The sequence below is a fragment of the Procambarus clarkii genome, chromosome 13 (assembly GCF_040958095.1).
Source record: "Procambarus clarkii isolate CNS0578487 chromosome 13, FALCON_Pclarkii_2.0, whole genome shotgun sequence".
Classification (NCBI taxonomy): domain Eukaryota; kingdom Metazoa; phylum Arthropoda; class Malacostraca; order Decapoda; family Cambaridae; genus Procambarus; species Procambarus clarkii.
Window position 1 is genome coordinate 5,269,637 of NC_091162.1, and position 24,844 is coordinate 5,294,480.

General features: G+C 45.7%; 1 protein-coding gene across 1 annotated transcript in view; it reads left to right on the forward strand.

The window, feature by feature from the left end:
• LOC123749199 (secreted 45 kDa protein-like) overlaps positions 1–24,337 on the forward strand; it is a 35,406-nt gene extending 11,069 nt beyond the window's left edge. Inside the window, exons 3-5 of the mRNA XM_069323562.1 lie at positions 404–589; positions 805–1,028; positions 23,444–24,337. Coding sequence (XP_069179663.1) covers positions 404–589; positions 805–1,028; positions 23,444–23,476 — 443 coding nt within the window. The 3' untranslated portion in view covers positions 23,477–24,337. The remainder of the gene's footprint in view (positions 1–403; positions 590–804; positions 1,029–23,443) is intronic.
• The last annotated feature ends 507 nt before the right edge of the window (positions 24,338–24,844 follow it).

The following is a 24,844-nucleotide window of genomic DNA, read 5'->3' on the forward strand; positions in this document are numbered from 1 at the left end:
TGGAAGTGGTGAGTGTGGTGTTGATGAGTGAATGATCGTGATGAATGTGCAGTGTGGAGTGAGTGGTGGTGGTTGGGATTGTATGGTGGTGACGAATGTGTGGTGTGTAGTAAGGATGAGTGTGCTGTGGGGATGAGTATGTGTGGAGATGAGGTCCAGTGTATAGTCGAGAGTGTATTGTGGTGGTGATTGTGTGGTGGTGTTGAGTGTATGGGTTTGATGAGTGTGTTTTGTGGTGATTGTGCTGGAAGCGACAGTAGTGTTTTTGTTCAAAGCAGAATTCTAAAATCTCCAAGGTTGTTAATTAACAGAGAGGGAAGGTCGCTACGACAATCTTTGCTCCATAGAGGTCTGTTGTTTTTACATTTCATGCAGTTGTTGACCAGGTGATCTTTGTCCCCAGCACAAGAACTGTGTGAGGAGACAGACACAAGCAAATGTACCGCCAGCATGGCCAAGTGTCTGGAGTACCCAAGACCAGCCAAGCCCTCAAACTCTACCAACTGGAAGCAGCGGATGTTGGCCAACATCACCACCTGCGCCAACGAGCTGGATTACAGCTTCACCGCACCTCCCACCTCACAAGACAGTCAGTAACTCGGCCACTTTCTGCGTTTTGGTACACAGTTCCCATCTAGGATTTGCCCTCTGATCCGCTTTTAGCTGTTTTATTATCTAAGAATTCCCAGAGTGTGTCACGAAGCTCTTTCAACACCGCTTGTATACAAACACTTGTATATCTTGCACTAATAGTATACCAAGAAACTGTTTAATTCCAGAGTGATGTGTTCCTTATTCTTGCAGACCCCAAGGGCGGCAGTGGAAGCAGTACAAGCAACACTGGTAGTTCCACCACTGGTAGTTCCACCACTGGTAATTCCATCACTGGTAGTTCCACCACTGGTAGTTCCACCACTGGCTCCAACTGTCCTCACCATTTCACCCTGGAAAACTATCTCAAAAAGCTTGGTTTCAGCCAGGAAGAGTTGGTGCCTATGACCCGCTGTCTTATGACCAGGAAAGGAACGGTGAGCTGTGTGTGTAATTACCTAAGTAATTACCTAAGTGTAGTTACAGGATGAGAGCTACGCTCGTGGTGTCCCGTCTTCCCAGCACTCTTTGTCATATAATGAAAATAAATAATAATATAAATAAAAAATATAATGCAATTACTTGGACTGTCGGGGATTGAACTCTGACCTGCATGGAGCGAAGCCGTCGCTGTTCCGTCCAGTCCAAGGTAAGGTATCAAGGGTCTATATAGCATTTGAGATACGAAGATAAGGATTCAGAAACAGGACCTGGGGAAAGGAATGGTGGCCAACCTCTTGGACGATCGGGGATTGAACTCTGACCTGCAAGGAGCGAGGTCGTCGCTCTACCGTCCAGTCTATGTAGTCCACCAAAAAAAGAACTTGTCAGAGTAACTGGAGACTACAAAGCGACAAAGTTTCTTGTTCCAGTATGTTACGGTTCAGAGTCGCATGGCTTTCATTTTTCTCCCTAGTGAGGACCATGAACTTGAACAAATCCACAAGGGCCGTAACGAGGATTCGAACCTGCGTCCGGGAGCATCCCAGACACTGCCTTAATCGACTCAGCTACGGCAGTCGTAAAATTATCCGACGATTTACGCGACGACTTACGCTACGATTAACGCGACGATTTATCCGACGATTTACGCGACGATTTACGCGACGATTTACGCGACGATTTACCCGACGATTTACGCGACGATTTACCCGACGATTTACGCGACGATTTATCCGACGATTATGTTCGGTGACGATTCATTCGGCGATTTATTTATTCATTTTTATTTATTTATTTATTTTTATTTTATTTTTATTTTTTATTTTTTATTTATATTTATTTATGCATTATTCGTTATTATTCATTCGGCGATACATTCGGCGGTACATTCGGCGGTACATTCGGCGATACATTCGGCGGTACATTCGGAGCTTTATTTATTCATTTTTATTTATTCATTTTTATTTATTTATTTTTATTTATGACCCGACCTGACCCGACACGACCTGACCCGACACGACCTGACCCGACACGACCTGACCCGACACGACCTGACCCGACACGACCTGACCCGACACGACACGAGCTGACCCGACACGACCTGACCCGACACGATCTGACACGACACGACCCGACACGACACGACCCGACCCGACACGACCTGACACGACCTGACCTGACACGACCTGACCCGACACGACCTGACCCGACACGACCTGACACGACACGACCTGACACGACACGACCTGACACGACACGACCTGACACGACACGACCTGACACGACACGACCTGACACGACACGACCTGACACGACACGACCTGACACGACACGACCTGACCTCGCCTTACCTAATCTAACTCGGGTCCAGGTGTGGGTCCGTGGGCCCCCGGACTTCCACCCTTCCCCACATCCCAGGGTCAGGTTAGGTCAGGTCAAGTTTTAGCTACCCAGAGACCTCACAGTCGAGATGGACGGACGCAGCTACAGGACGGGACACACAAATCTGTGCCCTGTAGTTACACCGTTTTGACAGACTCGAACACACGTCAGTTGTCATGAGAACAGATTCCCATCCGACTAGGCCATTCTGGGGTCGCCGTGTGTGTGTGTGTGTGTGTGTGTGTGTGTGTGTGTGTGTGTGTGTGTGTGTGTGTGTGTGTGTGTGTGTGTACTCACCTATATGTACTCACCTATATGTGCTTGCAGGATCGAGCATTGACTCTTGGATCCCGCCTTTCTACCTATCGGTTGTTTACAGCAATGACTCCTGTCCCATTTCCCTATCATACCTAGTTTTAAAAGTATGAATAGTATTTGCTTCCACAACCTGTTCCCCAAGTGCATTCCATTTTTCTACTACTCTCACGCTAAAAGAAAACTTCCTAACATCTCTGTGACTCATCTGAGTTTCCAGTTTCCACCCATGTCCCCTCGTTCTGTTATTATTACGTGTGAACATTTGATCTATTTCCACTTTGTCAATTCCCCTGAGTATTTTATATGTCCCTATCATATCTCCTCTCTCCCTTCTTTTCTCTAGTGTCGTAAGGTTCAGTTCCTTCAGCCGCTCTTCATATCCCATCCCTCGTAGCTCTGGGACAAGCCTCGTCGCAAACCTCTGAACCTTCTCCAGTTTCTTTATGTGTTTCTTCAGGTGGGGGCTCCATGATGGCGCGGCATACTCTAAGACGGGTCTCACGTAGGCAGTGTAAAGCGCCCTAAAAGCTTCCTCATTTAGGTTTCTGAATGAAGTTCTAATTTTCGCCAGTGTAGAGTACGCTGCTGTCGTTATCCTATTTATATGTGCCTCAGGAGTTAGATTAGGTGTCACATCCACTCCCAGGTCTCTTTCTCGAATCGTTACAGGTAGGCTGTTCCCCTTCATTGTGTACTGTCCCTTTGGTCTCCTGTCACCTGATCCCATTTCCATAACTTTACATTTACTGGTGTTAAACTCCAGTAGCCATTTCTCTGACCATCTCTGCAGCCTGTTTAAGTCCTCTTGGAGGATCCTACAATCCTCGTCTGTCACAACTCTTCTCATTAATTTTGCGTCATCTGCAAACATTGACATGTATGATTCCACTCCTGTAAACATATCATTTACGTAAATTAGAAAGAGGATTGGGCCCAGCACCGATCCTTGAGGTACTCCACTTGTTACTGTTCGCCAGTCCGACTTTTCGCCCCTTACCATTACCCTCTGGCTCCTTCCTGTTAGGTAGTTCTTCACCCATACTAGGGCCTTTCCGCTTACTCCTGCCTGCCTCTCAAGTTTGTATAGCAGTCTCATGTGCGGTACCGTATCAAAGGCCTTTTGGCAGTCAAGAAATATGCAGTCTGCCCAGCCTTCTCTGTCCTGCCTTATCCTTGTTACTTTATCATAGAATTCTAAAAGGTTTGTTAGGCATGATTTCCCTGTCCAGAACCCATGTTGGTGCTTGTTTACAAACCCAATGCTCTCCAGGTGCTCAACAAGTCTTAGCCTAATTATTCTTTCAAGTATTTTGCAGGGGATGCTTGTCAGTGATACGGGTCTGTAGTTAAGTGCCTCCTCCCTATCCCCCTTTTTGAAAATCGGTACGACATTTGCCTCCTTCCAGCAACTGGGCAATTCTCCCGACATAAGTGACTCATTGAAGATCATTGCCAGAGGCACGCTGAGAGCCTGCGCTGCCTCTTTAAGTATCCACGGTGATACTTTGTCTGGTCCAACAGCTTTATTTGCATCCAGTGTTGTCAACTGTTTCATTACATCCTCTGCTGTCACCTCTATATCTGATAGTCTTTCATCTTGGGTAATCTCTTCTAACAATGGGAGCTGCTCAGGCTCGGTAGTGAACACTCCATGGAATTTTGCATTCAGTACCTCGCAGATTTCCATGTCGCTTTCTGTATATGCCCCTTCTGTTTTCCTCAGTCTTGTCACTTGGTCATTTACCGACATCTTCCTTCTTATATGGCTATGTAGTAATTTTGGTTGCTTATTCGCTTTGACTGCAATATCGTTCTCATAATTTCTTTCCGACACTCGTCTTATGTTAATGTAATCATTCCTAGCTCTGTTACATCTAATCCTGTTGTCCTCTGTCCTTTGTCTTCTGTACTTCCTCCACTCCCTCCTGCTTCTCACCTTTGCTTCCTGACACTGTCTATTAAACCATGGGTTATTATATTCCCTCCTGCTTTTTTTCTTTATTGTTGGAATAAATCTATCTTCAGCCTCCTTGCATTTCAATATGACTTGGGTCATCATACTTTGCACTGTTTTTCCTCTAAGTTCTTCCTCCCACTGCACTTCTCCCAGGTAGTCCCTTATCCTTCTGTAGTCCCCTTTTCTGTAATCAAGTCTCCTTTCCCGGACCTCTTGTCCTTTGGTCACAATTTTAAGCTCCATCATGTAGTCAAAGGCTAGGACACAATGGTCACTAGCTCCTAGTGGTATTTCATGTTCCAACTGCTCGATGTCTTCTACATTCTGAGTGATAATGAGATCTAATAGGCTGGGCGTATCCCCTCCTCTTTCCCTAGTATCTTCTTTCACTAGTATCTTCTTCTTCTGTGTTAGGAAATTCCTGTCAATAACGTCTACCAGCTTCGCTCCCCAGGTCTCCTCCCCGCCATGGGGATTCCTCGTTTCCCAATCTATCTCTCCGTGATTTAGGTCCCCCATGACCAGCAGCTTCGCTCTCATTCTATGCGCTAAAGTTGCTGCCCTCTGCAGTTCATCCATACATGTCTTGTTGCTGTCCTCGTACTCCTGCCTGGGCCTTCTACTGTTTGGTGGGGGATTGTAGAGTATCAAGATTACAATCTTCTTCCCATCCACTGTCAGGGTTCCATGTATGAAGCTTGTGCTTTCATTGGTACCCGGATTTTCCAGCTCATCAAACTTCCATTTCCGCTTTATTAGTAGTGCCACTCCACCTCCCTGTCTCTGTGTCCTTTCTTTTCTTATCACCTGGTACCCCTCTGGAAAGATTGCATCCGAGATCATGCCATTTATTTTAGTTTCCACTATTGCCACTATGTCTGGGTCTGCCTCACTAACTCTTTCTTTTATCTCTTCTGCTTTATTGGCTACCCCATCAGCATTGGTGTACCAAACCTTGAGAGTGTGTGTGTGTGTGTGTGTGTGTGTGTGTGTGTGTGTGTGTGTGTGTGTGTGTGTGTGTGTGTGTGTGTGTGTGTGTGTGTGTGTGTGTGTGTGTGTGTGTGTGTGTGTGTGTGTGTGTGTGTGTGTGTGTGTGTGTGTGTGTGTGTGTGTGTGTGTGTGTGTGTGTGTGTGTGTGTGTGTGTACTCACCTAGTTGTACTCACCTAGTTGTACTCACCTAGTTGTCCTTGCGGCAGTTGACCTTTGGCTCGTTGGTCCCGCTTCTCAACTGTCAGTCTAAGAACTCCTAAGTTCTTAGTACAGAGGCGTACATGTACAGGTGTACAGATGTATAGAGGTGAACTCTTAAGGTGTACAGATTCCTAAGCCAACTGGGCTCTATCATATTGACATTTTAAACTGTATATGGAATCTGCCTCCACCACATCACTGCCAAATGTATTCCATCTGTTAACTACTCTGACACTGAAAAAGTTCTTTCTAACGTCCCTGTTGCTTATTTGGGTACTAAGTTTCCATCTGTGTCCCCGTGTTCGCATACCACCCATGTTAAATAGTTAATGTTTATCTGTCCCTGTTAATTCCTGTGAGAATGTTGCAGGTAGTGATCATGTCTCCCCTAACTCTTCTGTCTTCCAGTGTCATGAGGTTCAGTTCCAGTAATCTTTCCTCCTAGCTCATACCCCTCAGCTCGGGGACTAGCCTGGTGGCATACCTTTTAACCTTTTGTAACTTCGTTTTTTGTTTGACTAGATGTGGACTCCACGCTGAAGCCGTATTCTCCAGTATTTGTTTGATATATGAGGTATACAAGTTTCTGAATGATTCCTTACACAAGTTTCTGAAGGCAGTTCATATGTTCGCCAACCTTGCATACGCCGCTAATGTTATTCTTTTGATGTGGGTTTCAGGGGACAGGTCTGGTATGATATCAACCCCCAGATCTATCTCTGGTCCTGACTCCTGAAGGATTTCTTAACTCTGCTCGTACCTTGTGTTTGACCTCATGCTCCCTATGCCTATCATCATCACTTTGCACTTTCTTGAGTTAAACTCCAGTAGCCATTTGTTGGACGATTCCTTCAGTCTGTCCAGCTTAACTTGTAGTCTCTTGTTGTCCTCCTCTGTCTTAATCCTTCTCATAAATTTAGCATCATCACCAAACATTTAAAGAAATAGGTATATACCTTCTGGAAGATCTTTAACGTATATCAGAAACAAAATAAGTTCAAGAACAGGACCCTGTGGGACTCCGCTGATGACATAACGCCAGTCTGAGGTCTCGCCCCTCACGGTATCTCTGCTTCCTGTCGTTTAGCTACTCCCTAATCAATTGGAGCAACCTGCCACTTGCTCCAGCTTGTTTCTCCAACTTATGCAACGGTCTCTTATGGGGTACTGTGTAAAAAGCTTTCTGACTGTCCTAGAAAATGCAGTCTGCCCATCCTTCTCTTTCTTTGTTAATGCTTGTTGCTTTCTTATAGAAATCGTTAAATTTGTGAGACACAACTTGCCTTCCCTGAACCCATGCTGGTGGTGTGTTACAAAGTCCCTTCTCTCCAGATGTTCTACCAGTCTTTTTCTCACGATCGTCTCCATCGCATTGCTTGGTATACAATGTAACGACACAGGCCTGTAGTTTAGGACCTCCTGCCTATCCCACATTTTGTATATTGGGAATATGTTAGCTGGCATCCAACTCTCTGGTAGGTCTCCTGTTTCCAGTGACATGGTATACACCTTAGAGAGTCGCTGTGTGTGTATCCACCTGATTGTATTCACCTAGTTCTGCTTGCGGGGGTTGAGCTCTTTGGGCCCACCTCTCAACTGTCAATCAATCCACTTTTCTTTATTTTCCACTCACACAAACACTCATACACACCCAGGAAGAAGCCCTTAGCAGCTGTCTAACTCCCAGGTACTTATTTACTGCTTGGTAACAGGGGCATCAGGGTGAAAGAAACCCTACCCATTTTGTTACTGCCAACACCAGTGATCGAACCCGGACTCTGGGATTACGAGTATAAAGCGCTGTCCACTCAGCTATCAGGCCCACCCACATGTGGGTGTGTGTGTGTGTACTCACAAATTTGTACTCACCTATTTGTGCTTGCGGGGGGGGGGGGGTTATTTCTGGCTCTTTGGTCCCGCGTCTCAACTGTCAATCAACAGGTGTATAGGTTTTTGAGCCTACTGGGCTCTATCATATCTACACTTGGAACTGTGTATGGAGTCTGCCTCCACCACATCATATCCTAATTCATTCCATTTGTCGACCACTCTGACACTAAAAAAGTCCTTTCTAATATCTCTGTGGCTCATTTGGGCACTCAATTTCCACCTGTGTTCCCTAGTGTGTGTACCCCTTGTGTTAAATAACCTGTCAATCTGAACCCTATCAATACCTTTGAGAATCTTGTATGTGGTGATCATGTCCTCCCTAACTCTTCTGTCTTCAAGCGAAGTGAGGTTTAATTCCCATAGTCTCTCCTTGTAGCTCATACCTCTCAGCTCGGGTTCTAGTCTGCGGCAAACCTTTGAACCTTTTCCAATTTAGTCTTATGCTTGAATAGATATGGACTCCATGCTGGAGCTGCATACTCCAGGATTGGTCTGACATATGTGGTATACAAAGTCCTGAATGATTCCTTACACAAGTTTCTAAATGCCGTTCTTATGTTGGCCAACCTGGCATATGCGGCTGATGTTATCCTCTTGATATGGGCTTCAAGGAATAGGTCTGGGGTGATATCAACCCCCAAGTCTTTCTCTCTTTCTCTGACTCTGGAAGAGTTTCATCTCCCAAATGATACCTTGTATCTGGCCTCCTGCTCCCTACACCTATCTTCATTACATTACATTTGCTTGGGTTAAACTCTAACAACCACTTGTTCGACCATTCCTTCAGTTTCTCTAGGTCTTCTTGAAGCCTCAAGCAGTCCTACTCTGTCTCAATCCTTCTCGTAATTTAGACATCGATAGCAAACATTGAGAGAAATGGGTATAGACCCTCCGGGAGATTATTTACGTATATCAGAAACAGGATAGGACCGAGTACAGAGCCATGTGGGACTCCACTGGTGACTTCATGCCAATCTGAGGTCTCACCCCTCACTGTAACTCTCTGCTTCCTATTGCTTTGGCACTCCCTTATCCACTGGAGCACCTTACCAGTTACTCCTGCCTGTGTCTCCAGCTTATGTACCAGCCTCTTTTGAGGTACTGTGTCAACGGCTTTCCGATAATCCAAGAAAATCAATCCGCCCAGCCTTCTCTTTCTTGCTTAATCTTTGTCACCTGTGCATAGAATTCTTTTAAACCAGTAAGGCAAGATTTACCCTCCCTGAACCCATGTTGATGGGGTTGTCACGAAGTCCCTTCTCTCCAAATGTGTTACTAGGTTTTTCTCAAGATCTTCTCCATCACCTTGCATGGTATACAAGTTAAGGACACTAGCCTGCAGTTCAGTGCCTCGTGTCTGTCACCCTTTTAGTATATTGGGACCACATTAGCCGTCTTCCATATTTTTAGTGGATCTCCTGTCTCTAGTGACCTACTATATACTATGGAGAGTGGCAAGCAAAGTGCCTCTGCACACTGTTACAATACCCATGGTGAGATCCCGTCTGGACCAACAGCCTTTCTCACATCCAGATCCAACAGGTGTCTCTTGACCACATCTCTCGTAATTTCGAACCTTTCCAAGGCTACTTGGTTTACTGCCCCCTTTCCTAATGCAGTGACCTCACCATGTTCTATTGTGATGACCTCCTGGAACCTCTTGTTGAGTTCTTCACACACCTCTTTGTCATTCTCTGTATACCTGTCCTCTCCTGTTCTAAGTTTCATTACCTGTTCTTTCACTGTTGTTTTCCTCCTGATGTGACTGTGGAGTAGCTTTGGTTCGGTCTTGGCTTTGTTTGCTATATCATTTTCGTAATTTTTCCCTGCTTCTATTCTCACACTAAAATACTCATTCCTGGTTCTCTGGTATCTCTCTCTACTTTCTGGTATTTTGTTATTTCGGAAGTTCCTCCACGCCCTTTTGTTCAGTTCCTTTGTTTCCATACATACCCTATTAAACCATTAATTCTTCATTTGCTTCTCGGATTTTTTCTTTTGGGCCAGTATAAACCTGTTTACTGCCTCCTGACACTTTTGGGGGACATAGTCCATCATGTCTTGTACAGACTTAGCTCTGAGGTCTGTGTCCCATGGTATAACCCTTAGGAAACTTCTCATCTCATAATTCCCTTTCGATATACCAGCCTTTTGTTTCCTAGGTTTTTTGGGAGGAGATAAATCCTAGCTCTACCAGGTACTCAAAGATTAATACACTCTAATCACTCATTCCCAAGGGTGCTTGCAACTTAATTTCCGTTATATCCCACTCATTTAGGGTAAATATCAGATTAAGCAAGGCTGGTTCATCTTCCCCTCTCATTCTTGTTGGTTCCTTGATGTGTTGGCTTAGAAAGTTTCTTGTTGCCACGTCCACGATAGTTCTCCCAATCTATCTTCTGGTGGTTGAAGTCTCTCATGATTAGTAGTCCAGATCCAATCCTGCTAGCGACCGGATATGCTCTCTCTATTATGTTAATAGTGGCCATGTTGTTTCTATCATATTCCTGTCTGGGTCTTCCGTCATTTGGTGATGGATTATATATGACTACGACTATAATTGTGTGTGTGTGTGTGTGTGTGTGTGTGTGTGTGTGTGTGTGTGTGTGTGTGTGTGTGTGTGTGTGTGTGTGTGTGTGTGTGTGTGTGTGTGTGTGTGTGTGTGTGTGTGTGTGTGTGTACTCACCTAGTTGTACTCACCTAGTTGTGTTTGCGGGGGTTGAGCTCTGGCTCTTTGGTCCCGCCTCTCAACCGTCAATCAACAGGTGTACAGGTTCCTGAGCCTATTGGGCTCTATCATATCTACACTTGAAACTGTGTATGGAGTCAGCCTTCACCACATTACTTCCTAATGCATTCCATTTCTCAACCAGTCTGACACTAAAAAAGTTCTTTCTAATATCTCTGTGGCTCATTTGGGCACTCAGTTTCCACCTGTGTCCCCTAGTGCATGTGCCCCTTGTGTTAAATAGCCTGTCTTTATCAACCCTGTCGATTCCCTTGAGAATCTTGAATGCGGTGATCATGTCCCCCCTAACTCTTCTGTCTTCCAACGAAGTAAGGTTCAATTCCCGTAGTCTCTCCTCGTAGCTCATACCTCTCAGCTCGGGTACTAGTCTGGTGGCAAACCTTTGAACCTTTTCCAGTTTAGTTTTATGCTTGACTAGATATGGACTCCATGCTGGAGCCGTATACTCCAGGATTGGTCTGACATATGTGGTATATAATGTTCTGAAAGATTCCTTACACAAGTTTCTAAAGGCCGTTCTTATGTTAGCCAACCTGGCATATGCTGCTGATGTTATCTTCTTGATATGAGCTTCAGGGGACAGGTCTGGCGTGATATCAACCCCCAGGTCTTTCTCTCTCTCTCTGACTCTTGAAGTATTTCATCTTCCAAATGATACCTTGTATCTGGTCTCCTGCTTCCTACCCCTATCTTCATTACATTACATTTGCTTGGGTTAAACTCTAACAGCCATTTGTTCGACCATTCCTGCAGCTTGTCCAGGTCTTCTTGAAGCCTCAAGCTGTCCTCCTCTGTCTTAATCCTTCTCACAATTTTGGCGTCGTCAGCAAACATTGAGAGGAATGAGTCTATACCCTCTGGGAGATCATTTACTTATATCAGAAACAGGATAGGTCCAAGTACAGAGCCTTGTGGGACTCCACTAGTGACTTCACGCCATTCTGAGGTCTCACCCCTCACTGTAACTCTCTGCTTCCTATTGCTTAGGTACTCCCTTATCCACTGGAGCGCCCTACCAGTTACTCCTGCCTGTTTCTCCAGCTTATGCATCAACCTTTTATGGGGTACTGTGTCAAAGGCTTTCCGACAGTTCAAAAAAATGCAGTCCGCCCATCCTTCTCTTTCTTGCTTAATCTTTGTCACCTGATCGTAGAATTCTATCAAGCCTGTAAGGCAAGACTTACCTTCCCTGAACCCATATTGATGGGTTGTCACGAAGTCTCTTCTCTCCAGATGTGTTACTAGGTTTTTTCTCACAATCTTCTCCATCACCTTGCATGGTATACAAATTAAGGACACTGGCCTGTAGTTCAGTGCCTCTTGTCTGTCACCCTTTTTAAATATTGGTACTACATTAGCAGTCTTCTATATTTCTGGTAGGTCTCCCGTTTCCAGCGACCTACTATACACTATGAAGAGTGGCAAGCAAAGTGCTCCTTCACACTCTTTCAATACCCATGGTGAGATTCCATCCGGCCCAACAGCTTTTCTCACATCCAGCTCCAATAGGTGCTTCTTGACCTCATCTCTTGTAATTTCGAACCTTTCCAAGGTCACCTGGTTTGCTGTCACCTCTCCTAGCGCCGTGACTTCTCCCTGTTCTATTGTAAAGACCTCCTGGAACCTTTTGTTGAGTTCTTCACACACCTCTTTGTCATTCTCTGTGTACCTGTCCTCGCCCACCCTAAGTTTCATCACCTGTTCCTTCACTGTTGTCTTCCTCCTGATGTGACTGTGTAGTAGTTTTGGTTCGGTCTTGGCTTTGTTAGCTATATCATTTTCATACCTTTTCTCAGCTGCTCTTCTCACACTAATATACTCGTTCCTGGTTCTCTGGTATCTCTCTCTACTTTCTGGTGTTCTGTTATTACGGAAGTTCCTCCACGCCCTTTTGTTCAGCTCCTTTGCTTTCATACATTCACTATTAAACCACGGATTCTTCCTTTGCTTCTCTGTTTTTTCCTGTCGAGCTGGGACAAACCTGCTTACAGCCTCCTGACATTTTTGGGTGACATAGTCCATCATGTCTTGTACGGACTTGGTTCCGAGTTCTGTGTCCCAATGTATATCCCATAGGAATTTATTCATCTCCTCATAGTTTCCCTTTCGGTACGCCAGCCCTTTGTTTCCCAGTTCTTTTTTGGGGGTGATAATTCCTAGCTCAACCAGGTACTCAAAGCTCAATACACTATGATCACTCATTCCCAAGGGGGCTTCCAACTTAACTTCCCTTATATCCGACTCATTTAGGGTAAATATCAGATCAAGCAAGGCTGGTTCATCCCCTCCTCTCGTTCTTGTCGGTCCCTTGACGTGTTGACTTAGAAAGTTTCTTGTTGCCACATCCAGCAGCTTAGCTCTTCAAGTGTCTGGGCCTCCATGTGGGTCTCTGTTCCCCTAATCTATTTTTCCATGGTTGAAGTCTCCCATGATTAGTATCCTGGATCCGTTCCAGCTAGCCACAGAAGCTGCTCTCTCTATTATATTGATGGTGGCCAAGTTGTTTCTATCATATTCCTGTCTGGGTCTTCTGTCATTCGGTGGGGGGTTATATATGACTACTACTATAATTTTCTGTCCTCCACTTGCTATGGTGCCTGATATGTAGTCACTGAAACCTTCACAGTTCTGAATTACCATCTCTTCGAAACTCCAACCTTCTCTTAGTAGAAAAGCTACACCACCTCCTCTTCTCCCTTCTCTCTCTTTCCTCACTACATAGTAGCCCTGTGGAAACACTGCGTTTGTTATGGTGTTTGTTAGTTTTGTTTCTGTGAGTGCTATTATGTCTGGGTTTTCTTCTAGTGCCCATTCTCCGAGTTCACTTGTTTTATTTGTAATCCCAAATGTGTGTGTGTGTGTGTGTGTGTACTCACCTAGTTGTGTTTGCGGGGGTTGAGCTCTGGCTCTTTGGTCCCGCCTCTCAACCGTCAATCAACAGGTGTACAGATTCCTGAGCCTATCGGGCTCTGTCATATCTACACTTGAAACTGTGTATGGAGTCAGCCTCCACCACATCACCCCCTAATGCATTCCATTTGTCAACCACTCTGACACTAAAAAAGTTCTTTCTAATATCTCTGTGGCTCATTTGGGCACTCAGTTTCCACCTGTGTCCCCTTGTGCGTGTTCCCCTTGTGTTAAATAGACTGTCTTTATCTACCCTATCAATCCCCTTCAGAATCTTGAATGTGGTGATCATGTCCCCCCTAACTCTTCTGTCTTAAAGCGAAGTGAGGTTTAATTCCCGTAGTCTCTCCTCGTAGCTCATACCTCTCAGCTCAGGTACTAGTCTGGTGGCAAACCTTTGAACCTTTTCCAGTTTAGTCTTATCCTTGACTAGATATGGACTCCATGCTGGGGCTGCATACTCCAGGATTGGCCTGACATATGTGGTATACAAAGTTCTGAATGATTCTTTACACAAGTTTCTGAATGCCGTTCGTATGTTGGCCAGCCTGGCATATGCCGCTGATGTTATCCGCTTGATATGTGCTGCAGGAGACAGGTCTGGCGTGATATCAACCCCCAAGTCTTTTTCCTTCTCTGACTCCTGAAGAATTTCCTCTCCCAGATGATACCTTGTATCTGGCCTCCTGCTCCCTACACCTATCTTCATTACATTACATTTGGTTGGGTTAAACTCTAACAACCGTTTGTTCGACCATTCCTTCAGCTCGTCTAGGTCTTCTTGAAGCCTCAAACAGTCCTCTTCTGTTTTAATCCTTCTCATAATTTTAGCATCGTCCGCAAACATTGAGAGAAATGAATCGATACCCTCCGGGAGATCATTTACATATATCAGAAACAAGATAGGACCGAGTACAGAGCCCTGTGGGACTCCACTGGTGACTTCACGCCAATCGGAGGTTTCACCCCTCACCGTAACTCTCTGCTTCCTATTGCTTAGATACTCCCTTATCCACTGGAGCACCTTACCAGCTACACCTGCCTGTCTCTCCAGCTTATGTACCAGCCTCTTATGCGGTACTGTGTCAAAGGCTTTCCGACAATCCAAGAAAATGCAGTCCGCCCAGCCCTCTCTTTCTTGCTTAATCTGTGTCACCTGATCGTAGAATTCTATCAAGCCTGTAAGGCAAGATTTACCCTCCCTGAATCCATGTTGGCGATTTGTCACGAAGTCCCTTCTCTCCAGATGTGTTACCAGGTTTTTTCTCACGATCTTCTCCATCACCTTGCATGGTATACAAGTCAAGGACACTGGCCTGTAGTTCAGTGCCTCTTGTCTGTCGCCCTTTTTGTATATTGGGACCACATTCGCCGTCTTCCATATTTCTGGTAGGTCTCCCGTCTCTAGTGACTTACTATACACTATGGAGAGTGGCAAGCAAAGTGCCTCTGCACACTCTTTCAGTACCCATGGTGAGATCCCATCTGGACCAACAGCCTTTCTAACATCCAGATCCAGCAGGTGTCTCTTGACCTCCTCTCTCGTAATTTCGAACTCCTCCAAGGCCGCCTGGTTTACTTCCCTTTCTCCTAGCACAGTGACCTCACCCTGTTCTATTGTGAAGACCTCCTGGAACCTCTTGTTGAGTTCCTCACACACCTCTCTGTCATTCTCTGTATACCTGTCCTCGCCTGTTCTAAGTTTCAGTACCTGTTCTTTCACTGTTGTTTTCCTTCTGATGTGACTGTGGAGTAGCTTTGGTTCAGTCTTGGCTTTGTTTGCTATATCATTTTCAAAATTTTTCTCTGCTTCTCTTCTTACCCTGACGTACTCATTCCTGGTTCTCTGGTATCTCTCTCTGCTTTCTGGTGTTCTGTTATTCCAGAAGTTCCTCCACGCCTTTTTGTTCAGTTTCTTCGCTTCGATACATGCCCTATTATACCATGGATTCTTCTGTTGCTTCTCGGATTTTTCCCTTTGGGCCGGGATGAACCTGTTTACTGCCTCCTGACACTTTTGGGTAACATAGTCCATCATACCCTGTACAGACTTGTCTCTGAAGTTTGTGTCCCAAGGTATTTCACTTAGGAAACTTCTCATCTGTTCATAATTCCCCTTTCGGTATGCCAGCCTTTTGATTCCTAGTTCTTTTTTGGGGGAGATAAGTCCTAGCTCTACCAAGTACTCAAAGTTCAATACACTGTGGTCACTCATTCCCAAGGGCGCTTCCATCTTAACTTCCCTTATATCCCATTCATTTAGGGTAAATATCAAATCAAGCATTGCTGGTTCATCTTCTCTCATTCTTGTTGGTTCTTTGGTGTGCTGGTTTAGAAAGTTTCTTGTTGCCACGTCCAGCAGCTTAGCTCTCCATGTTTCTGGTCCTCCATGCGGGTCTCTGTTCTTCCAACCTATCTTCCCATGGTTGAAGTCTCCCATAATTAGTAATCCATATCCATTCCTGCTAGCAACAGAAGCTGCTCTTTCTATTATGTTAATGGTGGCCATGTTGTTTCTATCATATTCCTGTCTAGGTCTTCTGTCATTTGGTGGTGGATTATATATGACTGCGACTATAATTTTTTTCCCTCCATTTGTTACAGTACCTGCTATGTAGTCACTGAAACCTTCACAGCCCTGAATATCCATCTCAAAATCCCAGCCTTTTCTTACCAGCAGAGCTACACCACCCCCACCTCTTCCTTCCCTCTCTTTCCTCATAACATAATAGTCCTGTGGGAACACTGCATTTGTTATCGTTTTCGTGATCTTTGTTTCTGTGAGGGCTATTATGTCTGGGTTTTCCTCTAGTACCAGTTCTCCAAGCTCATTTGCTTTATTTGTAATTCCATCTATGTTTGTGTACATCGCTTTGAGGCTCACTTTCTTCTGTCCCTTCTCAAATCGCCTCCTTGGTGAGTGTTCTGCTGGTGGGGGAGGCTGTTCCATGGTTGTGAGGACCTGTGAGGTGGATAACAGGGTTTCAGAGGATACTGGGATGAGGGGCGGGGGATCCAGTGAAGGGGGAGGGACAGGGAGGGTATGGGGTGAAAGGGGAGGGAGGACGGGAAGGAAAGTGGGGGAGGGAGGACTCGGGAGGAGGGGAGGGGTAGAAGGGTGGGGATTGGGTGTGGGGGGAGGGAGATTTGGCTGAACATTTGAGTGGGGGCAGGGAGGGTTTGGGGTAGAGGGGTTTTCTATGCAGAGGAGGGAGGCGGGGTTGTCCTCCCTTCTGGTGTTACTGGGTAGCTGTGTGTGTGTGTGTGTGTGTGTGTGTGTGTGTGTGTGTGTGTGTGTGTGTGTGTGTGTGTGTGTGTGTGTGTGTGTGTGTGTGTGTACTCACCTATTTGTACTCACCTATTTGTGCTTACAGGATCGAGCATTGGCTCTTGGATCCCGCCTTTCCAGCCATCGGTTGTTTACAGCAATGACTCCTGTCCCATTTCCCTATCATACCTAATTTTAAAATTATGAATAGAGTTTGCTTTCACAACCTGTTCCCCAAGTGCATTCCATTTTTCCACTACTCTCACGCTAAAAGAAAACTTCCTAACATCTCTGTGACTCATCTGAGTTTCCAGTTTCCACCCATGTCCCCTCGTTCTGTTATTATTACGTGTGAACATTTCGTCTATTTCCACTCTGTCAATTCCCCTGAGTATTTTATATGTTCCTATCATATCTCCTCTTTCCGTTCTTTTCTCTAGTGTCGTAAGGTTCAGTTCCCTCAGACGTTCTTCATATCCCATCCCTCGTAACTCTGGGACAAGCCTCGTTGCAAACCTCTGAACCTTCTCTAGTTTCCTTATGTGTTTCTTCAGGTGGGGGCTCCATGATGGCGCGGCATACTCTAAGACTGGTCTCACGTAGGCAGTGTAAAGCGCCCTAAAAGCCTCCTCACTTTGGTTTCTGAATGAAGTTCTAATTTTCGTCAGTGTAGAGTATGCTGCTGTTGTTATCCTATTTATATGTGCCTGAGTTAGATTAGGTGTCACATCCACTCACAGATCTCTTTCTCGAATTGTTACAGGTAGGCTGTTCCCCTTCATTGTGTACTGTCCTTTTGGTCGTCTATCACCTGATCCCATTTCCATAACTTTACATTTACTGGTGTTGAACTCCAGTAGCCATTTCCCTGACCATCTCTGCAACCTGTTTAGGTCCTCTTGGAGGATCCTACAATCCTCATCTGTCACAACTCTTCTCATAATTTTGCGTCATCCGCAAACATTGACATGTATGATTCCACTCCTGTAAACATATAATTTACGTAAATAAGAAAGAGGATTGGGCCCAGCACCGATCCTTGAGGTATTCCACTCGTTACTGTTCGCTAGTCCGACTTCTCGCCCCTTACCATTACCTTCTGGCTCCTTCCTGTTAGGTAGTTCCTCACCCATGCTAGGCTAGGGCCTTTCCGCTTACTCCTGCCTGCCTCTCAAGTTTGTAAAGCAGTCTCATGTGCGGTACTGTATCAAAGGCCTTTTGGCAGTCAAGAAATATGCAGTCTGCCCAGCCTTCTCTGTCCTGCCTTATCCTTGTTACTTTGTCATAGAATTCTAAAAGGTTTGTTATGCATGATTTCCCTGCCCAGAACCCATGTTGGTGCTTGTTTACAAACCCAATGCTCTCCAGGTGCTCAACAAGTCGTAGCCTAATTATTCTTTCAAATGTTTTGCAGGGGATGCTTGTCAGTGATACGGGTCTGTAGTTAAGTGCCTCCTCCCTATCACCTTTCTTGAAAATCGGTACGACATTTGCCTCCTTCCAGCAACTGGGCAATTCTCCTGACATAAGTGACTCATTAAAGATCATTGTCAGAGGCACGCTGAGAGCCTGCGCTGCCTCTTTTAGTATCCACAGTGACACTTTGTCTGGTCCAACCGCTTTAGTTGCATCCAGTGCTGTCAACTGTTTCATTACCTCCTCAGCTGTCAACTGTTTCATTACCTCCTCAGCTGTCACCTTTATATCTGATAGTCTTCCATCTAGGGTAATCGCTTCTAACAATGGGAGCCGCTCAGGCTCGGTTGTGAACACTCCATGGAAACTTGCATTCAGTACCTCATAGATTTCCTTGTCGCTTTCTGTATATGCCCCTTCTGTTTTCCTCAGTCTTGTCACTTGGTCATTTACCAACATCTTCCTTCTTATATGGCTATGTAGTAATTTAGGTTGCTTTTTCGCTTTGATTGCAATATCATTCTCATAATTTCTTTCCGACACTCGTCTTATGTTAATGTAATCGTTCCTAGCTCTGTTACATCTAATCCTGTTGTCCTCTGTCCTTTGTCTTCTGTACTTCCTCCACTCCCTCCTGCTTCTCAGTTTTGCTTCCTGACACTGTCTATTAAACCATGGGTTATTATATTCCCTCCTGCTTTTTTCCTTTACTGTTGGAATAAGTCTCTCTTCAGCCTTCTTGCACTTCCATATGACTTGGTTCATCATATCTTGCACTGTTTTTCCTCTACTTTCTTCCTCCCACTGCACTTCTCCCAGGTAGTCCCTTATCCTTCTGTAGTCCCCTCTTCTGTAATCAAGTCTCTTTACTCGGACCTCTTGTCCTTTGGTCACAATTTTAAGCTCCATCATGTAGTCAAAGACTAGGACACAATGGTCACTGGCTCCTAGAGGTATTTCATGTTCTAAATGCTCGATGTCTTCTACATTCTGGGTGAAAACGAGGTCTAATAGGCTGGGCGTATCCCCTCCTCTTTCCCTAGTGTCTTCCTTCACATGCTGTGTTAGGAAATTCCTGTCAATAACGTCTACCAGCTTCGCTCCTCAGGTCTCCTCCCCGCCATGGGGGTTCCTCGTTTCCCAATCTATCTGTCCTCGATTTAGGTCACCCATGACCAGCAGCTTCGCCCTCATTCTATGCGCTATAGTTGCTGCCCTCTGCAGTTCATCTATACATGCCTTGTTGCTGTCCTCGTACTCCTGTCTCGGCCTTCTACTGTTTGATGGGGGATTGTAGAGTAACAAGATTACAATCTTCTTCCCATCCACTGTCAGAGTTCCATGTATGGAGTTCATACTTTCATTGGTACCCGGATTTTCCAGCTCATCAAACTTCCATTTCCGCTTTATTAGGAGTGCCACTCCTCCTCCCTGTCTCTGTGTCCTTTCTTTTCTTATCACCTGGTACCCCTCTGGAAAGATTGCATTCGAGATTATGCCATTTATTTTAGTTTCCACTATTGCCACTATGTCTGGGTCTGCCTCACTAACTCTTTCTTTTATCTCTTCTGCTTTATTGGATACCCCATCAGCATTGGTGTACCAAACCTTGACTCTTCTTGGAAACTTGGGGTCTGGGGGGTACTGGGGGGTGTCCGGGGGGCGAGTGGGGGCTGTGGGGGTGTCTGGGGGGGTGCTAGGGGGGTGCCTGGGAGTGCCTGGTAGGCGAATGGGGTCTGGGCATCTAGGGGGGTAGGAAGGGCATAATGGGTCTGAAAGTTAGGGAGAGTCTGAATGGCATAGAGAGGTTGAGAAATAGAGAGAGACTGAGAGTCAGATAGAGGTTGAGAGGTTGGGGGGGGGGGAAGAGGGATATTGAGGGCAGAGGGCTGAGAGGAGAATGGAGCATGGGTGCTGGGAGTGGAAGAGAGGGAGTATTAGTTAGGGGAGAATCGGGGGTAGGTGGGGGTTTTGGGGTAGAAGAGGGGAAGAGGGATATGCGGGAAAGTGTTAGGGGGTCACAGGTGAGGGGGTTAAATGTGGGCTGGAGGTGCATAGGAGGGGTGAGGATTGGGTGGGGTTTGGGGGTGAGTGGAAGAGGGGTGCAGTGGAAGCTGGGATGGAGTAGATGGAAGTGAAGGCAATGGGGGTAGAATGGGCAGGGGAGTAGTAGGGGAGGGGGATGGGAAGGTGGGTTTGGGGTGGGCATGGCCTGACCCACTGGGGTCATTGACAGGTGTGATGTAGCAGGGGCAGGGGAGTTGTTGGGGAAGTGCAAATGTGGAAGGGGCAGGGGGGTTTTGGGGGGATAAGGCAGGGGGGAGGTATAGGAGGGCTGAGTTGGGGAGGATGTGACCTGGGAGGTGGCCTGAGAGGTGACCTGGGACGTGGCCTGGGAGGTGACCTGGGAGGTCAGGCTACCTGAGAGGCTAGGGGTACGGTGTCGTGCTTACCATCGTGTGTGTGTGTGTGTGTGTGTGTGTGTGTGTGTGTGTGTGCTCACCTAATTGCTCACCTAATTGTGCTTGCGGGGGTTGAGCTCTGGCTCTTTGGTCCCGCCTCTCAACCGTCAATCAACTGGTGTACAGATTCCTGAGCCTATTGGGCTCTATCATATCTACATTTGAAACTGTGTATGGAGTCAGCCTCCACCACATCACTTCCTAATGCATTCCATTTACTAACTACTCTGACACTGAAAAAGTTCTTTCTAACGTCTCTGTGGCTCATTTGGGTACTCAGCTTCCACCTGTGTCCCCTTGTTCGCGTCCCACCAGTGTTGAATAGTTCATCCTTGTTTACCCGGTCGATTCCCCTGAGGATTTTGTAGGTTGTGATCATGTCCCCCCTTACTCTTCTGTCTTCCAGTGTCGTAAGGTGCATTTCCCGCAGCCTTTCCTCATAACTCATGCCTCTTAGTTCTGGGACTAGTCTAGTAGCATACCTTTGGACTTTTTCCAGCTTCGTCTTGTGCTTGACAAGGTACGGGCTCCATGCTGGGGCCGCATACTCCAGGATTGGTCTTACATATGTGGTGTACAAGATTCTAAATGATTCCTTACACAGGTTCCTGAACGCCGTTCTGATGTTAGCCAGCCTCGCATATGCCGCAGACGTTATTCTCTTTATGTGGGCTTCAGGAGACAGGTTTGGTGTGATATCAACTCCTAGATCTTTCTCTCTGTCTGTTTCATTAAGTACTTCATCTCCTATTCTGTATCCTGTGCCTGGCCTCCTGTTTCCACTGCCTAGTTCCATTACTTTGCATTTACTCGGGTTGACCTTCAACAGCCATTTGTTGGACCATTCACTCAGTCTATCCAGGTCATCTTGTGGCCTCCTACTATCATCCTCTGTTTCAATCCTCCTCATAATTTTTGCATCGTCGGCAAACATTGAGAGGAACGAATCTATACCCTCTGGGAGATCATTTACATATACCAGAAACAGTATAGGTCCAAGGACTGACCCCTGCGGGACTCCACTTGTGACGTCTCGCCAATCTGAGACCTCACCCCTCACACAGACTCGTTGTCTCCTGTTGCTTAGGTACTCCTCTATCCACCGGAGTACCTTCCCTCTCACTCCAGCCTGCATCTCCAACTTTCGCACTAGCCTCTTGTGTGGCACTGTATCAAAGGCTTTCTGACAATCCAAAAATATGCAGTCTGCCCACCCTTCTCTTTCTTGCCTTATTTTTGTTGCCTGGTCGTAGAATTCAAGTAACCCTGTGAGGCAGGACCTGCCATCCCTGAACCCATGTTGATGCTGTGTTACAAAGTTCCTTCGCTCCAGATGCTCCACTAGTTTTTTTCGCACAATCTTCTCCATCAGCTTGCATGGTATGCAGGTTAGGGACACTGGCCTGTAGTTCAGTGCCTCCTGTCTATCCCCTTTCTTGTATATCGGGACTACGTTAGCTGCTTTCCAAATATCTGGCAGTTCCCCTGTTGCCAGTGATTTGTTATACACTATGGAGAGTGGTAGGCTCAGTTCTCTTGCTCCTTCCTTTAGAACCCAAGGGGAGATTCCATCTGGGCCTATAGCCTTCGTCACGTCCAACTCTAGTAAACACTTCCTTACTTCCCCACTGGTAATCTCAAACTCTTCCAGTGGTTCCTGGTTAGCTATTCCCTCACTTACCTCTGGAATTTCTCCTTGCTCTAAGGTGAAGACCTCCTGGAATTTCTTATTCAATTCCTCACACACTTCCTTGTCATTTGTAGTGAATCCTTCCGCCCCTATCCTTAATCTCATAACCTGTTCCTTTACTGTTGTTATTCTCCTAATGTGGCTATGCAACAATTTAGGCTGAGTCTTTGCCTTGCTTGCGATGTCATTTTCGTATTGTCTTTCTGCCTCTCTTCTCATCCTGACATATTCATTCCTGGCATTCTGGTATCTTTCTCTGCTCTCCAGTGTCCTGTTATTCCTATAGTTTCTCCATGCCCTTTTACTTTGCTGCTTAGCTAGCCTACATCTTTGATTAAACCATGGGTTTCTCATCTTCATTTCTCTGTTTTCCTTTTGGACTGGGACAAACTTGTTTGCTGCGTCTTTGCACTTCTGCGTGATGTAATCCATCATATCTTGGGCCGTCTTTCCCCTGAGCTCTGTTTCCCATGCTATATCTGTTAGGAATTTTCTTATCCCCTCATAGTTTCCCTTTCGGTATGCTAACCTTTTGGTTTCGGTATCCCTCCTCGAGTTCAATAACCCTTCTTCAATCAATGTGTGTGTGTGTGTGTGTGTGTGTGTGTGTGTGTGTGTGTGTGTGTGTGTGTGTGTGTGTGTGTGTGTGTGTGTGTGTGTGTGTGTGTGTGTGTGTGTGTGTGTGTGTGTGTGTGTGTGTTCACCTAGTTGAGCATGCGGAGTTGAGCTCTGCTCTTTCGACCCGCCTCTCAACTGTCAATCAATCAACTGTTACTAACTACTATTTTTTTTTCACACACGCACGCACCAGGAAGCAGCCCCTAGCAGCTATCTAACTTCCAGTTACCTATATACTGCTAGGTAGCAGGCGCATCAGGGTGAAGGAAACTCTGGCCATTTGTTTTTCCGGCGGTGCTGAGGAATCGAACCCCAATCCCTAGTTCCAGGAGCCAAGAGCGCTGTCCACTCGGCCACCACCAACCCATACATGTGGGGGAGGGGGGGGGGGTAGGGGGTCATTTATGAGATAATGTGATGAAGGAAAGGGTTAATCTTAGGTCTAAGAACTCTCATAACATCCTGTGTGTATATGGACATATCTCACAAGGTGTTGCATCACACATCTTCACCACTGCCTGAGAGATCTGACCCTAAACTCTTCCATTCCCTCACAGCTTGAGAAATTCGGTACGTGCATCAACCAGTAAGATCACCATTAAACGTCGCAAACTTTAGTGTCTCCTTGAGAAACTTCCCGGAAGAACACCATATATGAACTCTGTGATGAACTTGCCCCAAGAACTTCCTGTTGAACAACCTGATACTTTCTGATAACAATTATTGTTCTCATTCTGCACGTTGAGGCGTTCACAATGTACGACTTTCATCCCAGGAGGAAGAAGATCACCTCAGTTACTGCTGCTTAGTTGTTTAACTCAGATTTAATACACAAAACAACCTAACTATCTCTGTTGTAGAAGCATCTGTGGCAGCAACAACAGACTGGTAAACATCCACAACTACACTAACTACTTGGTAGACATGTTCAGAAGTATATTTTTCAGAATCGAAAATGAGTCTTCTCTAATCTTTTCTTATGGGTTAAAGCTTATTTGAAAGTTTATTTTTGAAAGTAAAATCACAACAACAAGAACACCAACACTAACAACAGCTGCAACAATCACAACAACAGCTGCTAAAATCACAGCAACAGTTGCTACAATCATAGCAACAGCTGCTACAATCACAGCAACAGCTGCCACAATTACAGCAACTCCTGTTAAGGGACAAGTTTTCTTGCTCGTTACCAATAGCAAAAACATCCAGAGCAACAAAATTAACAAGTAACAATGTCAACATCAGTAACATCAGCATCAACAAGTTTCCACAACTGTAGCAACAACAACAATAACAATCACCTTATCAACAGCAGCAGACAACTGGGTATTGCTGTGTGCCTTGCTGACTTCCCGTCAACAGCATGTTAGTAACGTAGACAATCTTCACTGTGCTTTCCGCCAGTGTTCACCACCCAAAACTTTCCTCTTTAATAAATTAATTGGCAAATATTCCTGTGTCTGAGTTCCATCCCATTGACTTGAACTACAGGACCTTGAACTAACAGTTCCATCCCATTGACTTGAACTACAGGACCTTGAACTAACAGTTCCATCCCATTGACTTGAACTACAGGACCTTGAACTAACAGTTCCATCCCATTGACTTGAACTACAGGACCTTGAACTAACAGTTCCATCCCATTGACTTGAACTACAGGACCTTGAACTAACAGTTCCATCCCATTGACTTGAACTACAGGACCTTGAACTAACAGTTCCATCCCATTGACTTGAACTACAGGACCTTGAACTAACAGTTCCATCCCATTGACTTGAACTACAGGACCTTGAACTAACAGTTCCATCCCATTGACTTGAACTACAGGACCTTGAACTAACAGTTCCATCCCATTGACTTGAACTACAGGACCTTGAACTAACAGTTCCATCCCATTGACTTGAACTACAGGACCTTGAACTAACAGTTCCATCCCATTGACTTGAACTACAGGACCT